Raw genomic sequence first — 18,081 nt, 5'->3', positions numbered from 1 at the left:
GGAAGTGTATGGATGACCTGGGGACGACTCCTCACCGCAAAAGGCAAGAAAGCCACCAAAGCCTGCTGGAGTTGTGTCAGTTGCAAGAGCCAAACGAAAGAGGCTCCCCCTGACCAAAGAGTGCCAACTGGGCACCAAAAACCTAACGACTGCAATGTACGGAGATAAACCAAGTATATTAAAATCCATGAGTTCATAAAAATACAGAAAAACCCCACTAAGCTCCACTGACCACCTCTGAAGAATGTTTGACAGTAATCACCTTCCAACTCTGACAACCAGCAAAGAAAGGGAAACGATCAAGTGTCATTTTGCTTTTCCCATTAAACTACCTCCAAGTAACCAGACAGCTGATGAAGGATGTTGTAGATAAAAGAATTCTAGTTAACATGGGCACCTGGGTGGCTCAGATGGCTGAGTGTCTGCCTTCGGCTCAGGTCATGATCCCAGGGTCCTGGGGTCGAGTCCCACATCGGGCTCCCTGCTCAGTGCAGAGCCTGCTTCTCCCTCTCCCTCTGCCATTCCTCTGCTTGTGCTCTTCTATCTCTCTGTCAAATAAATAAAATCTTTAGAAAAGAATTCTAGTTAACAAATGGAGGAGGAATTGTGGATTTAGAAGGTCACTTTCTTACACCCTCTCATGAAATAATGGTCATTGGTATTCTCCAAAATCACGAGAAGTAAGACGAGACCGCCATCGTAACAGACGGGATAGGACTGCAGACCCTGGCCCCCACTGGCCAATCCTGACATCACATGAAGAAAGACAACCAGACATGTGTCTCCCGTGTGGTTTTTGACAAAAGGTGCAAAGGCCAGCAGTGGAGAAAGGACAGTCTTCTCACCGACGGCAGGGGACCAGCTGGACACCCACGGGTGGGGACAGGGGAGGAGAGGAGGACTCACCCCCACTTCACGTGAAATGCAAAAGTGAACTGAAAACGGATCACAGAGCTAAATGTCAGCGCTAACACCATAACACGTAGACGAGAACACGGACGAAAATCTTGGTCACCTTGGGTTAAGCTAAGATTTTGTAACTAGGATATAAAAAAAAGCAAGAACTAGGAAAGAAATACTGATAAGCCTAAGAGTGGCTAAAATGAAAACAGACACCACCAAGCACTGACAGAGATGTGGAGCAAGGACAACGTTCACATGTGATGGGCTGAGACGGGAGGTGGCACAGCCACTTTGGAAACCACTCGGAGGTGTCCTGTAAAATTTATCATACACTTAACATACGACCAGCAGTCCCCTCCCAGGTATTTACCCAAATGCAAAAATAGACATGCATGCACGTGAGGACTTGTAATCAAATGTTCTTAGCAGCTTCATTCGTAATAACCAAAAACTGGAAACATCAAATCAAAACTGTGTATCATATCCACGCAATGGAATACTGCTTCCCAGTAAAAGAAACGAATTGCTGACGTACGCAAATACGTCTGAATCTCCAAAGAATCATGCCCTACACCAGAGAATTCACACAGGAAGTGCCCCCCACGGCAGGGTCCCCAGGACCTGAAATGACAGGAAAGGGAGACCTGTGCTAACTGGCAGAGCAGGGTCATTGGGGGCTGGCGGAGGGGGCGGCTGGAGACTGACTCCAATGGGCCTCAGGGCCTTGAGGGGACTGTGCGTGCTCACGAACGCACACATGTGCACACACACGTGCACAAGACACCATATATAAATGTTTACAGCAGTCTGATTCATAACCGCCCAAAGCTGGAAACTGGACAACAGTGGGACAACTGTGGCAGAGCCAGGCGCTGCCCAAGCGCTCAGCACTAAGGAAGGACCTACGGGCTCACTACAACGCAGGTGGATCTCCAACGCATTTTGCTAAGTGAGAGGTCTACATATTGTATTTTTTTTTAAAGATTTTTATTTATTTATTTGAGAGAGAGAATGAGACAGAGAGAGAGAGCATGAGAGGGGGGAGGGTCAGAGGGAGAAGCAGACTCCCTGCCGAGCAGGGAGCCCGATGCGGGACTCGATCCAGGGACTCCAGGATCATGATCTGAGCTGAAGGCAGTCACTTAACCAACTGAGCCACCCAGGCGCCCCATATTGTATTTCGTTAACAGGACATTCTTGCAAAGGTAAATTATAGGCCAAAGGACAGGCCAAGAGCTGGGGTGAGGGGAGAGACCAGTCCCAAAGGGGCACGGGTAACATCAGGAGATGGAACGGTCCAGCGTGTTCACACAGCTCTAGGCTTGTGAAACTGTATATATACTAAAGTGGGTGGGGTTTACTGTGAGGAAATAGGAGGAGGAAATGTATCTCATCTGCAAGTTTCAAGACACTCTATGTGGAACGATCCAGTTTATGTATAAAAAACTAAACATTTATGGTGCATTTACAGTTGACTCTAAAGGACACACAGAGCGCTGATACCCAGCCCTATTCTGGAAAATGGGATCCGGAAGAGGCCTGTCTTCTCACTTGTGTTCCTCTTCTTCTCGTGAGCCTTATTATTGTATCTTATTACTGATACTGTTTTAATCTCCAAAAATAAGAAAGCTACCACTTGTTGCACAAATAAAATTCCCCAGAACCTAATATCCTTTTATCCAGTGGCCTGAACATGCAGGACCCCACCTCTCCCCTGCACACTAGGTGGCCCCACCTCTCCCCTGCACACGGGGCACATCCGCCCCAACCCCGCACACTGGGCGGCCCCGCCCCTCACCTGGAAGAGCCTGGTCTTCTGGTACATGGTGCCATAGCCTTCTCGGTAGCTCAGGTAAAACATGCCGGTGAAGCTGGAGCCATCAGGCCACAGGTAGGTGCCCAGCCCGTGGCGGTGGTCGCGGTAAAACTGCCCGCGGTAAGACTGTGAAGAGAGCCCCGCGCCAGGCGCGCCTGAGAAGCTGCTCCTCCCCACCCCCCCAGCCTTCCAGAGCCACTCTGGCCACGGGCCCCCTTCAAGCTGGGGTGCATGGTGTCTGTTAGAGACGGTCACCTACACGCCGCAGAGCAGGTGCCAGGCGGTCCGCGCCCCAGTGGCCGCGCTCGCCCTCGCCTGCCCTAGCTCAGGCAGGGGCATCTGGACAGGTGTTGCTACAGCCATGACTGGGTTTGGGTGGGAGCCGGCTCCGCTCAGGAGCTCTGCCCTGGGCTCAGCTCCATCCTGCCTGGGTTCACAGGCTGCAGGCTGGCCCGGGTGGGGGAGGGGGCACCAGCCTCGGGCTCCCCTGCGTGGCCCCGGGGGCAGGCTATGGACCCTGCTGGGGAGCACTGGTGTGGCTTTGATTTAAAACGCCTCCATACTGAGCCATGGATGCGGGCCTCTGTCCGCTCTTGTCCCAAGCCCCACCGATGTTAGGGGTGGGTCTGTCCGAGCCTGCCCCTCTCCCGGGGTCTCAGGAGGAAAAAAGAATGTGATGCCCATTCCGAGCACTTTCCAACAGCTAGACCGGACCCTGGTGCATGGCTGACAGCCTCTTTCCACACCAGGAGCAGGCCGGGCCCAGCAATGCTCAGAGACCACTCTGGAGGAATAGGATGCTGCCTGCTGCCTGCTTAGTGTCCCTTCTCTTTCCTCTGGTAATGGAGAAGACTCCCTATGGGGTTGGCGGTGGACTGACCCCAGCCCCCAGGCACACGGTACCAAGACTGGCCAACCTGAGGACTCCTGACCCCCAGCCCCAGCCCTGACCTGGGCTTGGCCACAGGACCCATGCCCAAGCCAGACTAGTGTCCTGCTAGGGCCTTTCCTCTTCCAGGAGCATGTGATGCAGCTCCCGTGGGCTTGCCAGATGGCGGAGGGTCAGTCTGGACCCCCCACATGGAGATGGGGAGAGAGGGGCCCCACAGGGTCATTGGAATCCCTGGATCCAGCCAAGCCTAGGGCCACATGACCCCCAGTGATGGACTTTTCAGTTCCAAGAGCCAACAAAGGCCCTTTTCAGTCTCACCTGGGTTGAATGCAGGCTCAGTTACGGTTCTGAGAAGCCCGTCCAGCGCAAGGACACTCACTGAGCAGAGAGGCACTGGGCTGGGGCTGCCCATCTTCTGCCAACCCATCTAATTAACATGGTTTTGTGGAGCAAATCAGAGTCCACCAAACTTTAAAAAAAATGTTGACTGGCAAATTGTTTGTGTAGAACTGCAGGGGGGACATTTAACCCTCTGGTTACTTGGGTGTGTATGCATGTGGATTTCTGTCCACTCCCCGGGAGAAAGCACCGGAGGGACCCTGTCCATCGTTGGCTCCATCCCTCCCTGGCCCTCCACACAGACCAGGAGCCTCATCTCACCAGCCGGAGCTGACATGCTTGGTCCGGTCCTTTGAACACAGTTAACGTGTTTAAGGTCACTGCTCATGAGTGGCATGCCCTCTTGTCCCCTGGCCTCTCCAGTTCGTGAGCTGGATGAGCGTCTGCTCAGTGGACCCGAGGTCCCTGCCAGCAATAATGAAGCCGTGGCTCCATCACAATACCCCCGCCCAACTGTGGTCTCCCTTCATGGGGAGAACCTGTGCTCTGCAGGACAGGGCACCCAAACCTCCCAAAAGCCATGAACGGGGCTGTGGGACACTACAGTGTTGGGACAAAGGAGAACCTAGCTGAGAACTAAGACAATAAACAACCCACAGGGGTCCGTGCTTGATCACTGACGTCACGGTGACTTGCATTCATCGACAGCACGCTCCACACACGCTTCAGTCCCAGCCATCCTGGCCTCTGTCCTGGTCACAGAGGTCTGGAGGGCCCTCTGAGCGAGGGGTGCATTCCCGGCAAAGGACTGGGCCTGAGCCAGGGCCCCACCAGTCCACTGCCCTTGGAGCTACTGAATCAAAGTCCCCTACAGGGACATCTTCCCACCTCACACTCGTACCCATGCTCTGAAAATCTCCCTGCTGGAAGAACAGGCAGCCACAGCTCCGGTGTCGGCCACGGTGCTGCCCAAGGCCGTGGCTGCCCCACCCTCCCAGAGGCCCCAGGGGGAGCAGCTTCGGCAGCCAGTCTGCTGGGGTCTCCCCTGGGGTCCCGGACATGGCCTACTGCGTGGGCTCTAGAGCGTGCTTTCACTTGATTGTTAAAAAGATCCTTTCCTTCTGCTTAACCTTAAATACAAAGCCATTTCACCAACATAAATACAACTTGATACAGTAATTTATGATTTTAAAACAGTCACCCAGAATAAGAATTTATCTTAAGTAATACTTCCCAAGCTTCGACCTGGGGACACCCAGACCAGCCGCAGGCATGACCCTGGAAGTCTGTGAGAATGTTTCTCTCCAGACATTTCTCATGTGGGAAAGACACTAGCCTAACACCCTTTCTGGCCGGTGGTCTGCAAGTTCACCTCACGTCCCTCTTAGGAGAGACCAGGGCCGCCTGGGTGCTGAGGCGGTTGAGCGTCTGACTCTTGATCTCAGCTCAGGTCGTGATCTCAGGGTCATGAGATGCAACCCCATGTCAGGCTCTGCGCTAGGAATGGAGCCTGCTTAAGACTCTCTCTCTCCCTCTCCCTTTGCCCACCAACCCTGCTCCCTCTCTCCCTCTCTTAAAAAAAAGGAAAAAAAAGGAAAAAGAAGAGGAGAGAGTAGTGGCTGGCTGACACTGGCCAGGAGGGAAGGAGCAGTGGGAGCTGGTTACCTCGCCCGTGGGCCAAGAGAATTCACCATTGCCCAGCTTCATGTCCAGCCCGAAGTCCCCTCGGTATACACAGCCATCCTGCCACTCTTGCACGCCTTGGACCAGCTGGATGTAGGTCTCTTTCAGGTCCTGCTCCCCAGGGGGACCCTCGGACTCCTCCTCCTCCTCCAGGGCCTCTGGGATGTCCCTAGGAAGGTGAAGAGCAGGGCAGGGAGGACCCACACCGGCACAGGCCTGAGGAGTGACGGTGGAGAGAACCACACGCCATCTCAGTCCTTCCTCCCAACGACCCCCCCAGGGCAGATGGCTGTTGCTACCCCCATTCTGCAGAGGGAAACTGAGGCACGGGTGTGCAGTAATGGCCCAAGTGGGCAACCTGTGTCTGTCTCACGTGGCTAAATGGCTGCCAGTGCTCTGGAGGCATGACCAGCTCTAGTACCTGGAAGCAGATGGTTGCCCCACCCCAGCTGGTTGTGGGGCAAGCCTGTGCCCTCGACCAGCCCAGAGGGCCCCTGGCAGGGGCTTCACTCAGGAGCCGGCAGCCTGGCCCACAGCTGGGCAGGAAGTGGACACTCGGCAGACATGCATGGACTAATGAATGGTCTAAAGAAGGAGCGGGAGCTTTGGTCCCAGAGGAGCAGCAAGCTGACCAGTAAGCAGACAGAGGGAAGGCCGCAGGGATGGGTGGGTGCACAGCAAGGGGCAGAGAATGGGCATCAAGGTGAGTTTGCTTCTTTTCTGCTCTTGCTATCTAAAAGTACAAATCCTAACTTAAAAGGGGACCTACTCCTACGCCCCATCACACACACACGGCCCCCCTCTCTGCCTCCCTCTCAAGTCGAAAGGGTGCTCTGGGGACTCTGCGTCTTGTGTCTCTGGTCTACGGACCCCTGTGCAACTGTCAGGTGGACGGTCTAGCGGGGCTGCTCAAAGCACAGAAACCTCCAGACTTTGGTCCCCCACACCAGCCAGCCCTCCCATGCCAGCTATGAGCCACAGAGGCTTAACAAAGCATTGCCCAAAGAAGGGACACAAAATCTCCTGTGAACACAAGAATCTCCATTTGCCGTGTTGTGATGCATCTGTAGAAAGAAGCCAGGAAAAATAGACACCCACATGCAACAATGATAAAATCTGGGGGCTCAGATTTGGTTTGTTTTTTCTTTGCTTACCTGTGGCTACGGGTTGACTTGTGTCCCTACCCTCCCCCGCAACACGCACACAATCCTCTATTGGAGCCCAAATCCTAGCACCTCACCATGTGGCTGTACTTGGAGACAGGATCTTCACAGAGGTGACCATTAGGGTGGGCCCGGTCCAATGTGACTACTGTCCTTCAGCCAAAGGGAAGTGTGGACACAAAGAAACACATGAAGAGAAGATGACGTGTAGACACGGGAAGAAGACAGCCATTTACAAGCCAAGGAGAGTGGCCTGGAGCAGAGTCTCCCTCACACCCTCAAAAGAAACCACCCTGCCCACACCTTGACCCTGGACTTGCAGCCTCCAGACTGATAGACAATACATTTCTCTTGTTTAGGCCACTCAGCCTGTGGTGGCCTGTCGCAGCCCTAACAAACTCATACACCACTTCTCTTCCCACTTGCCTGCATGGCACAGATCCTACTTCCTTAATTAAACAAGTAGGAACAAATGGAAATTTTCCTTAAAAAAATAAATGGAAATGAGTTTAAGATCAAGCAAGAACATCATTAACACCACCAGTCAGCTGTAGGGGTCCCTGGAATTGGTCAGCTGGCAAGGTGAGCAAGTTGACCTCCTGGTTCTGCCACCAGACAGGTTCCTTCCCCCCACCCCTTGTGACTCAAGGACATTCTTCATCCGTAAAAGAGGGGCTATGTCAGTCCATTCAGACTATTACCAAGCCCCACAGGCTGGGGGGCTTGGACCGCACACATTTATTTCTCACAATCTGGAGGCTGGCAGCCTGAGACTGGGGGGCCTGCAGACTCCGTTCCCAGTGAAGGCCAGCTTCCTAGTTCATAGATGGCCGAAAGAGAAAGCTTTAGCTTCTTCCTCTTCTTATAAGGGAACTAATCTTATCATGGGGCCCCACCACCTCATCTAAGTCTATTCCCCAAAAGCCCCATCTCCAGGGCTGGGTGTGCGGGTGCATGGAGGATGGATGATCCATGGGAGAGGTGTGCTGGCCAGAGGAGAGCAAGGCGGCCTGGCAACCAGGGGTCTCGGGCTGGAGCCGGGGGAAAGGCAGGGCCAGTGGGAGCGGGAGCAGCTGCAGACCGAGGCGGAGCTTCTGGGACCCCGGCCCACCCTCCAGGAATGCACCCCATGCTCAGAGGGCCCTCCAGACCTCCTGTGACTAGGACAGAGGCCAGGACGGCTGGGGCTGAAGCGTGTGCGGAGCTGCGGGCGACGAATGCAAGTCACCATGACATTGGGGGTGAGGGCTTTAACATGAATTCTGGGTGTGGGGAAGAGCCAGGGGGACACAGTTCAGTCCATAACGGGGACAAATACAATAGGATTACAGGCTGGGTTTCACAAGATGCCAAGGTAAGACTCTAAGGGCAGCCCCTGGCCCAAAGTAGACCTGAGATGTGTCACATTGCTCACAGTTACCATACTGTGAAGAAGCTGTACCAACTTGGGAACTCCACAGTATAAAGCAGATGTTCCTAAGGCCACGAGAAGGTGACACAGAAAGGCAGAGTGGGTGAGCCAGAAGGAGTGTGCAGAGATCAGGCAGGGGCCTCGTAACCCAGTGTTGTAACTTTCCTCAGTGGTGGCTGATACAACGTTGAGGTTTTCCTGTCTCTCCAGAGACAAGCTTTTAAAGAGCAAAATAAGTTTTAGCGGTTAACACCTGCCCCAATGCTGGATCCCAGCTAAGTGGTCCCCAGGGTCAGGCTGGGACCCCCTGTGGGAGCCCCCACCCCACCCCTCACCTTTTGGTAAAGAGCATATCCATTGTGCTGGAGCTCTCCAGGGTCCCCAGGTCCTCGGTGGGGGCAGCAGGCTCATCGCCCCTCCCCACCAGCTGATTTTCATAGATGTCAACATCTGGGATTTCGTAATAGAAGGCTGAGGAATAACTATTTTCCATGCCTCTCGTCCTTGAACCTGGAAGCAAAGCCAGGGACCCACATTAGCCCTCAGAGCTCCTGGCGGGCGCCAGGGACAGGCCCGCAGCCCCCCATCCGCGTCAGAGAAACGAGGCCCCATCCCCCCAACCTGGTCGACGCCCCTATCCTATTGGAAACTTCCGGAGAAACCTTGGCCAGCGCCCGAGGAGGTCCCCGCCCCTCCAGTGGGGCGGGAACCCCATTAAGGGCGGTGGAGCCACCCCCGCACGACCTCTTAGGGCCCTGTGTTGGGGTCAGTATTACGCCTGCTAATGGCCCCAGAGCGGCCACAAACAGTAGGCGCCCCCTGCCCCACGGGCCTCTGAAGCCAGCCCGCGAGGGGCGGACGGGCAAGTGCGGGGACACGGTCCTCACCCGACCTCACACTCACAGCCTCTGAAGTCCGCCAGGCCCCCAATTTCCTGCCTGTCCCGGCCCCGGGAGGACAGAGGGCCATGCCCGGGGGGCGTCGAGTCCCGGCACAGGCCTCCCCCGCCGCCCCGCAGAGCTCCGGGACACGCCCCTCCCCGGCTCCCCGCGCTCCCGCCGCGATCCCAACCGCACCCCTGCCGCGGGGCCGCACCGAGGCTCGGAGAACTGGCACCCACCGCTCCTGGTCCGCCCAGGGCAGCGGCCAACACAGAGCGGCCCAGAGCAGCGCCCCAGCCCCGAGCGTCGGGTTTCCCTGGCGACCCACCCGCCGCCACGCGCCCGCGGCGGCTCTCGGCCTCCGCCAATCCCCGCGCCCGGCCCCGCCCACGGGCGTCCTCGGCCGACGCGGGGCGCCCCTCCGTGACCTCACAGGGCCCCGGGCGCGCGCGCCCCCGCCGAGCCCCCCACGCCTCTGCGCGCGCCGGCCTTCCGTCTGAGCCCCGCCAGAGAGGCGCGGGGACCCGGCCGGCCCGTCTCCACCGCGGACACCTACGTCCACGTCCAGCAGAGGACGGGGAGCCAGCTCTGGGCCAAGGGCTCCTCGGGGGGGAGCGCTAAATGCTCCAACGGCCCCGCGAAGAGCGCACGGGGACTGTGCCCATGAGACACCGGAGGAAACCGAGGCTAACTTGTCCCCACCGCCACGTACCAGCACGCCGTAAAGCCAACATCTGAAGAGCTCTGCCGGACTCCAAAGCCGGTTTTTGTCGGTTCCGTACAAGTTTGGCAGGCACGGAGCGGAAGCTTCTGGTCCGGCGCGGGGACAAGGCGACCTATGGGTTCCAGATCGCGGAGACAAGGATTAGCTCTGTGGACCGAGGCGTCACTGGAGAAGACTGCGGGGAGGGAGTCCTGAATAGGGCTTCAGAGGAGGCGCAGGAGCTCTCCAAACAGAGGAAGGAGCGAGGTGCAGCGAACTGGACTAGGATGCGCAGAGGCACAGCGGTGGGAAAGGGCTCAAGGGCTTTCTGCAACTGAAGCCATTGGAGCCTCTGAGAGAGGTGGGGCTCTCTGCAGGCGCAGGGTCCGGGGTCCTCAGCCCAGGCTGCCCTTTAGAACATGGGGAAAGGGATACGCAAAGCCCATGCCCAGTCCCTTCCCCAGTGGCTAGATTCTGGCTAGGGTTCTGGGGTGCTTCCTCCAGCCCTCTATCTCCCAATTCACCTCTCTTCTCCCTTCATACCTACTTTGGTTCCTGGATCCCCTCTCTCTTTACCTCTTATCCTTCCCCCTCAGGTCCCATCTCTGCCCTGCTCCCTCCCATTGCAGCTTGGGAATTTTAAGCACAAACTAAACTGTCTTGAAAATTCCTTTGGGGGGCGCCTGGGTGGCTCAGTGGGTTAAGTGTCTGACTCTTGATTTCCGCTCAGGTCGTGATCTCAGGATGGTGGAATTGTGCCCCCCACATGGGGCTCTGCTCAGTGCAGAGTCTGCTTCTCCCTCTGCTCCTCCCCCCACTCCCGCTCTGTCTCTAAAATAAATAAATAAAATCTTTAAAAATAAAATAAAATAAAATTCCTTTGCTATGAAAAGAGAAAGAGGGACGCCTGGGTGGCTCAGTCAGTTAAACGTCTGCCTTCCGCTCAGGTCATGATCCCAGGGTCCTGGGATGGAGCCCTGCGTCAGGCTCCCTGCTCGGGGGGAGCCTGCTTCTCCCTCTCCCATTCCCCCTGCTTGTGTTTCCTCTCTCGCTGTCTCTCTGTCAAATAAAATCTTTAAAGAGAGAGAGAAATGGTCAACTTCAAAATATCCTACAAACTTGGTAAACCATACCATCTGTTGCAGGTTGAATGGCATCCCCCCAAAACATTAAGTTTAAATCCTCAGCCTTGGTACCTGTGAATGACCTTATATGGAAATAGGGTCTTTGCAACTAATCAAGTCAAGAAGTCATACTGGATTAGGATGTGCCTTAAACTAAATGACTAGTGTCCTGATAAGAAGAGGGAGATTTGGAGACTCCAAACACACAGGGAAAAATAAACTTCTGTTGTTTTAAGCAACCGAGTTTGTGATGTTTTGTTACAGATGAATCAGAAAAAAACATTTACTATTATTAGAATAAAACAAAATGCAATATCATTGTATACAGGGTTGCAAGACAGCTATTTTTCACTGAAACGGATCCCGGAAAGACGTCCCTGAATGACACTGGCCATCAGAAAAACCTGAATAAGTCTTATGTGGCAACTATGTGGACATTAAATGATGTGGGTTTTTTAAAGAATTTATTTGCGAGAGCACACGCACAAGCGGGGGGGGGGGCGGGGGGGGAGGGCAGAGGGAGAGGGAGAAGCAGACTCTCCGCTAAGCAGGGAGCTCAACTCGGTGCTTGATTCCAGGACCTGAAGGACCTGGAGATCATGACCTGAGCTGAAGGCAGACACAACCCACTGAGCCACCCGGGAGCCCCTAAACGATGTTAACTTTTTAAAACTTAGAGTGATGGACCAAAAATTAAGAAAAATAAAAATACTGGTATATGAAGAAATGAAAATTTAACAGCAAATAGTTTTATTTCATAAGAACTGTGTTTTACAATAAAAGGGAAAATAAAATGCAGAAATTACAAAGGGCAATTTATTAGGAAGCGGATAAAAGGGAACAAACATAAAACTGTACTAAAAGGCACCTCAGACGGCAATACAATTATTAGTTCCTAAGAGGAAGCGAAGCCAGGCAGCCAACAAAACGATACAGAGGATACTGGAGGGGACCCCCTGTCCTCCGCATGTCAGCTGGAGAAGCCCACCTCCCCGAGCCCAGCTGGGGCCCTGCTACCCGCCCCCTCCACGGCCAGACCGGCTCCGGGACGGGTGCCCGCGTCGGTGAGCCACCCCCACCCCGGGCGCAGGGACAGGCACTGCAGCACTAGAAGCCCAGCCTCGCAGGTCTGCCCCGGCCGCGGTCTGTCCAGCCCAGGATGCCCGGGAGAGAACACCGCCCTCCCGCGCAGGATCGCGGCTCCCTGTCCTCCACGTTCCCCAGGGACCGCCCATTCATCCCAACGTCCCGGCCCCGCCCGCCCCGCTGCGGCCAATCCCCTTCGCCCGCCGGTCCACGAGCCCAGCCAATGGCCGCAATCCCCATCCGCAGCCAATCAGAGGATGAGCCCTGCTCTGCCCCGCCAATGCGGAGGCAGCCAGGGCCCCGCGGGTGGGACCCTCGGAGGCCTTTAGGACCCCGGGGGTGCCCGGCGGGCCGCCCGGCCGCCCAAACTAGTCCCGCGGGCCGGGCGTCCCGGCGCGGGTCATGGACCCGGGACGAGCCAGCCGCCGCGAGGTCCCCGGGGTCGCCTCGCCCGCGCCGCCGCCGTTCGTGCGCGTCGCCCCCTCGCTGTTCCTCGGGACTGCGCGCGCCGCGGCCGCGCCGGAGCTGCTGGCGCGCGCGGGAGTCACCCTGTGCGTCAACGTCTCGCGCCAGCAGCCCGGCCCGTGCGCGCCCGGCGTGGCCGAGCTGCGCGTGCCCGTGTTCGACGACCCGGCCGAGGACCTGCTGGCGCACCTGGAGCCCACCTGCGCCGCCATGGAGGCTGCGGTGCGCGCCGGCGGCGCCTGCCTGGTCTACTGCAAGAACGGCCGCAGCCGCTCGGCCGCCGTCTGCACCGCCTACCTCATGCGGCACCGCGGCCTCAGCCTGGCGCGGGCCTTCCAGGTGGGGCGGGCCTCCCGGGGGGCGGGCCTCCCGGGGGGCGGGCCTTCCAGGTGGGGCGGGCCTTCCAGGTGGGGCGGGCCTCCCAGGTGGGGCGGGCCTCCCAGGTGGGGCGGGCCTCCCGGGGGAGCGGGCCTTCCAGGTGGGGCGGGCCTCCCAGGGGGCGGGCCTTCCGGGTGGGGCGGGCCTCCCGGGTGGGGCGGGCCTTCCAGGTGGGGCGGGCCTCCCAGGGGGCGGGCCTCCCGGGTGGGGCGGGCCTCCCGGCGTTAGGGGCGCGGAGCACCTTGAGGCGCTGCGGTCAGCCTCTGCTTTTCGTACGCAGGCCGTGAAGGGCGCGCGCCCGGTGGCCGAGCCCAACCCGGGTTTCTGGTCTCAGCTGCACAAGTACGAGGAGGCCCTGCAGTCCCTGCCCCGCCTGTCCGGGGAGCCCTCGGGACCGTGCTCCGGAACTGGAGGAGAAGAGCTCCAGAATGAGCCCTAGTCCTCCAGCCCTCGGAGAGCACCCAGCCCCCAGTGCAGGGTGCATGGAGTTGGAGGTAGTTGAAGCGCTGACTGGAGGGGGTCTTCCTCCTCCTTCCTTACTGTCGCACAGTTTTCATTTTCCGATTCTTCCTGAAAGGCTGCGCGTTTCTGTCCCGTTTGACAGTTCGGCGGGAGTGTGTCCACTGAAGAGGGGACTGGAAGCGTTCCTTCCTTGGTCAGCAGCTTTGCCAGACAGGGTTTGGTCAGGAAAATCCAACCCACGTGAGGAGTTTTAGGCAGAAAGGTCTTTAATACAGAGGGCAAGGCCTGGGAAGGTATGGGAGTCATGGAGACCCCCCCGACCCCAGTCGTGGCCGCCTGCCACTCTGATGTGGCTACTGCTGGAGGACGCCAACACTGCCGGCAAAGCCTCGTGCCTGCCACTGTTGGAGCCCACAGGGCTTTTCCCAGACGCCACACTGGTCCCCTCTCAGAATCTGGCGCAGAATCCAGACCTGTGACTGCTGCAACACAGGCCGGGCTGTGAGGCTGCCTGACCACAGCGTGGCGCCTGCGCCCACCTCCGACCTTACTGACCTCCCAGTTTCCACAACAGCACTGAGCCCCAGCCTCACATCCCACAGCCACCCTGTGTCGAAGATGCACTCACCACCTGTGCGTCTGAGCGTGTCGACTCCTCTTTTGGTTCAGGCGCACCTCACCTGGATCCTATGGTCTAAAGACTATACCAGAAAATTAATCACCATCAACACCTCTGAAATAAGATAGGGAAAAAAGGGGGGAAACTGGGGTGCAATATAAATTACAGATAATACAGCCCCCAGTTAATATATGCTGCCAAATACATATCAAGGTAATTAATAAAATATCATAACTAGTGTTTAATATTTCCGCTCCCCACTACTCATTTCATGTTCTTCTCCTCAGCCAGCACCTCGCTGGTCCTGGTCTTTTCCTGGTGAGGTGATTTGAGCCTCCATTCTGAAGGGCCCTGAGTGGCCCTGTCTGCACTGGGGCTGTGGCCTCCCTCACCTCGTCCTCAGCAGGGAGTACTGAGGGCATCAGGAGAATGTCCCAAGCTCAGCATACTCCTCCTGGCCCCACTGAGTGGCAGCAAAGCCCAGCTGCTCCTTCAAAGTCAGGACCAGGCACTCCACCCAGCCCAGCAGCCCCGGATTTGCCTGTTGCCTCTGTGGCCTGAGGAGCCCAGAATGGTCAGGTGGTGTCTCAGCCTGCCATCCAGGGGGACACCTGTGTCCCTGGTAGAAGCAGCATACCTGGGAACAAATCCTCTGACCCAGCAGAGCCCAAAATTGTGGGGATGGGAAACTCACACTTTGTGAGGCACTGGGATGGCCATGAAAGGGGCCCCCTCCCCGCCCCCCCGTTACACCTACACCTGGGTTCTGACTGTGACAGGAGTGACACCCTTTGTTGGTCCCTGGCTGCAAGCATATACCACACCTTGGAGGTGGGCACCCAGCCCCTGGCAATATCACCAGTCAGCAGCTCCCGCCCCCATGTGCTGCAGCCTGTCATGACCTGCCTGTAGCTCACTGCGGCCGAGCCACCACCTAACACCTTTGTGCAGGGCTTGTGGGCTGCCTCACTCTCCAAGCTGCTCAGAGCTCATGTCGCCTTGCCATCACCCCCTTCCATACAGGGGCTACTGCCACCGTGTCCACTCGGTAGGTGAGGCTACAGTGACTTGGAGGTTAGCCGAGCAGTCTACCAGGACCTGAGTCCTAGTTTTTACCCAGCATGCTCATGGCACCTTTCATGGGAGCCCTCCCACCCCCCACCCACCGCCAGCCCATCTGGCTGACCTGGCTCTGGATAACGAAGGTGCAAGGCCACAGAGCTGAGCCAGGTTGAAAGACCTCTGTGGGCCACATCAGTGTTTTACCCACCAGTTCTGTTTGAGAAGCTCTTACTAGAGGCCAAGTTCTCCCGAGGACCTCTGCCTGCCTCCACGTGCACCTCCCAGCAGGGGAGGCAGGGACCCGTCCCCTCCCTCGCACAGTGCACCTGAATGGTGGTGCCAGTCCATGAGCATTAGGGGAAGGCTGGGTGTAGGCAGTGTTGACTGCTCCAGCCCACCCAAGCCAGCTAGGATTGGATCACCAGAAGACTGGAGTATGGCAATTCCTGTGGGAGAAACCCCAGCCTCTGAGAGCCCCAATTCCACCTTCCTCTCCCTGGGTCAGGTCACGTGGGGGAGAGGGGAGAAGTGCATTGCAGCTGCTCCCAGCCCTGCTCCCCTGGACAGCGGCTTTCCAGCTTTCCGGAGGGCTGGAGTGTAATGCAGCCCCCTGCTGCAGGGTAAGGGAGGGCAGCCAGACCGGCTATGGGGAAGGGCCTTGGCGCTGTGCTGAAGGCACTGTCCCCTGCAGGACAGAGACAGGGTGGAAACTGAGGACAACCACAGCCCTCCACCTGTGGGCCTCACAGTTCACAAGGTGCCTTAGTTGGCCGGCTTTAGTCCTGCAAAACAGATGTGTTTGCTCTAAAACTGGCTTATGTTGGTTCCTTACATAAATGTGGGGTAGCAGACACCCCCACCCTGGGAGGAGAGGGGTTAACAGCTGTGGACCAGCAAGGCTGCCCCACTCCACCCGTCCTATGTGCAGAATTGGCCTTGGGGAGATACGCAGGGCCCTCCAGCAGAGAAGGGATGAGATGAAACCCCTGCTTCCCCAAGTCCAGGGGACCAGGAAGACAAGAAGCCCTTGATGGCTTCTGAGGGCACAGGTGATTGGTCATGAGGGAACGAGGGCAGGCTAGTGTGGGTACCCACATGCAATCCTGATGTTCCTCTAGCCCGAACCAACTGGCCTCGGGGAAGGGGCTCAGAGAAGCTCCTAAGACTGTGAATACAATCTAAAACCCTCTGCCCTTGGCACCTCAGGAACCCCACCACGTGGGCAGGCACTGGGCCACGTGAACTCAGAGAGGACCAATTAGACCCCAGCTCTTTCCTCTTGAGTCTTAGACGTAGAACTAACCTCCTCCCCCAGGTGACTGCAGGAGCCCTGGGATTCCTGGGGGGCTTGGGGTTGTGTTACCCCAGCTAAGAGGAACCAAGGGAAAATTAAAGCAATGCTTCAGTGCACGTGCTCCACATGGGTGGACCTGGTCCTCCCTCCCAGCTAACCATTCCTCCCACCCCTCCCCCGCTCCCAGGAAGGAAGGCGGGCGCCATCACATGGGTTACAGACAGGGACAGAGTCCAGAGGATTAAAGGCTACTTGGGGATGATGCCTGGCTGGGTGCAGCGTGTGTCCCCCACGGCGATGGAGCAGAGGAGAGCGGTGTGTGAGGCTCCTGGATGCCCTTCCAGGCCCCAGAGCCCCTTCTCCCCGAAACTGTGAATTCTTGTATCATGGTAACAGCACCATCTTGGTGGCCCCTCTCATTCCATGGCTTCTGGTGGATCTTGAAGCCTCCCTGGTGTGCAGCCCTCTCCTCTGGACCCAGGCCTCTGGACAGGACCCTGCAAGGCGGGATGGGGAGCAGGCCAGATCCCTGCTACGGCCCCAGCACTCACCAGCTCAACAGTGGGGCCTCCAGGCTTAAGACAGCACTTTCTGCGACGATGGAATATCCACTCGGACCAGTAGTTGCCACAAGCCACACAGTAGCCCCCCCACACGTGGAGACCTTGAAACACGGCTCTGCCAGGGAGGAACCAAACTCATAACCGTATTTCATTTAAATCTAAATAGCCACACCCGGCTAGTACTACCTTATCAGACAGCACAGCCCTAAGGCCCCCGAGCTCCACATGGCCCACAACACAGACCACTGGTCTCAGGGGGGCGGCGGTGAGCGAGGCGTGCATACACTTCCCGGCTCTGCAGAAGCAGAGACTGCACTAGGCAGCCGTTGCCCCAGGAACCTGGCCCACAGCAACCCTCAGGAGCCGGGTCAGAAGAGCACAGGGCTTGGGAAGCCGCTCGGCCCCCCGGTGCCTCCAGGCCCCTGTGCGCCCTGGTCCTCCAGGGCACAACACCCCCGGCGCCCGCGCCCAGGACCCCCAACCCCACCCCGGCTTGCCGTCCGGCCCCGCGCACTTTGCGCCCAGTCCCCCCGCATACAGCTCCCGCGGCTCCCAGCCCGGCCTAACCTTACCTCACACTGCCCCCGGACCCGCACACGGCGTCCCCCGCGCACAGCGCCTCCCGCTCCCCGGCCCGGCCCCCGGTAGAGCGCCCCGGACCTCGGGTCCCCCGCGCACGGCCACCCCGCCCGCCCCCGCCCCAGTCCCGTGCGCACTGCGCCCCCGGCTCCCCAGCCCGGCCCCGCGCACAGCGCCCCCGGCGGCGGCCGAGCGGAGCCCGAGCGGGGCGGTGCACGGCACGGGGCCGGGCCGGGCGGCTCCCGGCGCGACTTCCTGTTGTGCCCGCGCCCCGCCGCCGCCGCCGCCGCCGCCCGGCGCCCCTTGCCCGCTCCCCGCGGCCCGGCGCGGCCGCCGCCCATGGATTTCACCTAGCGCGGGCGGCTATGGCGGCGCAGTGCTGCTGCTGCAAGGCGCCCGGCGCCGAGGCCGCGCCCGCCCGCCCGCCGCCGGAGCCGCCGCCCGCCCTGGACGTGGCCTCGGCCTCCAGCGCGCAGCTCTTCCGCCTCCGCCACCTGCAGCTGGGCCTGGAGCTGCGGCCCGAGGCGCGCGAGCTGGCCGGCTGCCTGGTGCTCGAGCTGTGCGCGCTGCGGCCCGCGCCCCGCGCGCTCGTGCTCGACGCGCACCCGGCCCTGCGCCTGCACTCGGCCGCCTTCCGCCGCGCCCCCGCCGCCGCCGC

At 58.4% G+C, this 18,081-nt stretch overlaps 3 protein-coding genes across 3 annotated transcripts in view; 2 read left to right on the top strand and 1 right to left on the bottom strand.

Moving 5' to 3' along the window:
* ANKMY1 (ankyrin repeat and MYND domain containing 1) overlaps positions 1-17,434 on the bottom strand; it is a 54,365-nt gene extending 36,931 nt beyond the window's left edge. The window contains exons 1-6 of the mRNA XM_035008322.1: positions 17,417-17,434; positions 16,833-16,959; positions 9,801-9,924; positions 8,543-8,717; positions 5,616-5,802; positions 2,702-2,845 (exon numbers count right to left, since the gene is read on the bottom strand). Coding sequence (XP_034864213.1) covers positions 2,702-2,845; positions 5,616-5,802; positions 8,543-8,717; positions 9,801-9,822 — 528 coding nt within the window. The 5' untranslated portion in view covers positions 9,823-9,924; positions 16,833-16,959; positions 17,417-17,434. The remainder of the gene's footprint in view (positions 1-2,701; positions 2,846-5,615; positions 5,803-8,542; positions 8,718-9,800; positions 9,925-16,832; positions 16,960-17,416) is intronic.
* On the top strand, positions 12,390-14,172 carry DUSP28 (dual specificity phosphatase 28). The gene is made up of 2 exons (XM_035006739.1): positions 12,390-12,805; positions 13,125-14,172. The coding sequence occupies exons 1-2, from the start codon at positions 12,404-12,406 to the stop codon at positions 13,281-13,283; spliced, it is 561 nt and encodes a 186-aa protein (XP_034862630.1). The 5' UTR covers positions 12,390-12,403; the 3' UTR covers positions 13,284-14,172.
* Positions 17,435-17,716: 282 nt separating the features above from the next.
* The window catches only part of RNPEPL1 (arginyl aminopeptidase like 1), a 10,184-nt gene continuing 9,819 nt past the window's right edge, over positions 17,717-18,081 (top strand). Inside the window, exon 1 of the mRNA XM_035006736.1 lies at positions 17,717-18,081. Coding sequence (XP_034862627.1) covers positions 17,789-18,081 — 293 coding nt within the window. The 5' untranslated portion in view covers positions 17,717-17,788.

This window comes from Mirounga leonina, unplaced genomic scaffold, assembly GCF_011800145.1.
Source record: "Mirounga leonina isolate KUSES-001 unplaced genomic scaffold, KU_Mleo_1.0 Mir_151, whole genome shotgun sequence".
In the NCBI taxonomy this organism is placed as follows: domain Eukaryota; kingdom Metazoa; phylum Chordata; class Mammalia; order Carnivora; family Phocidae; genus Mirounga; species Mirounga leonina.
The sequence above is the reverse complement of the archived record's forward strand: the minus strand, read 5'-3'. Positions and strand labels throughout refer to the sequence as shown.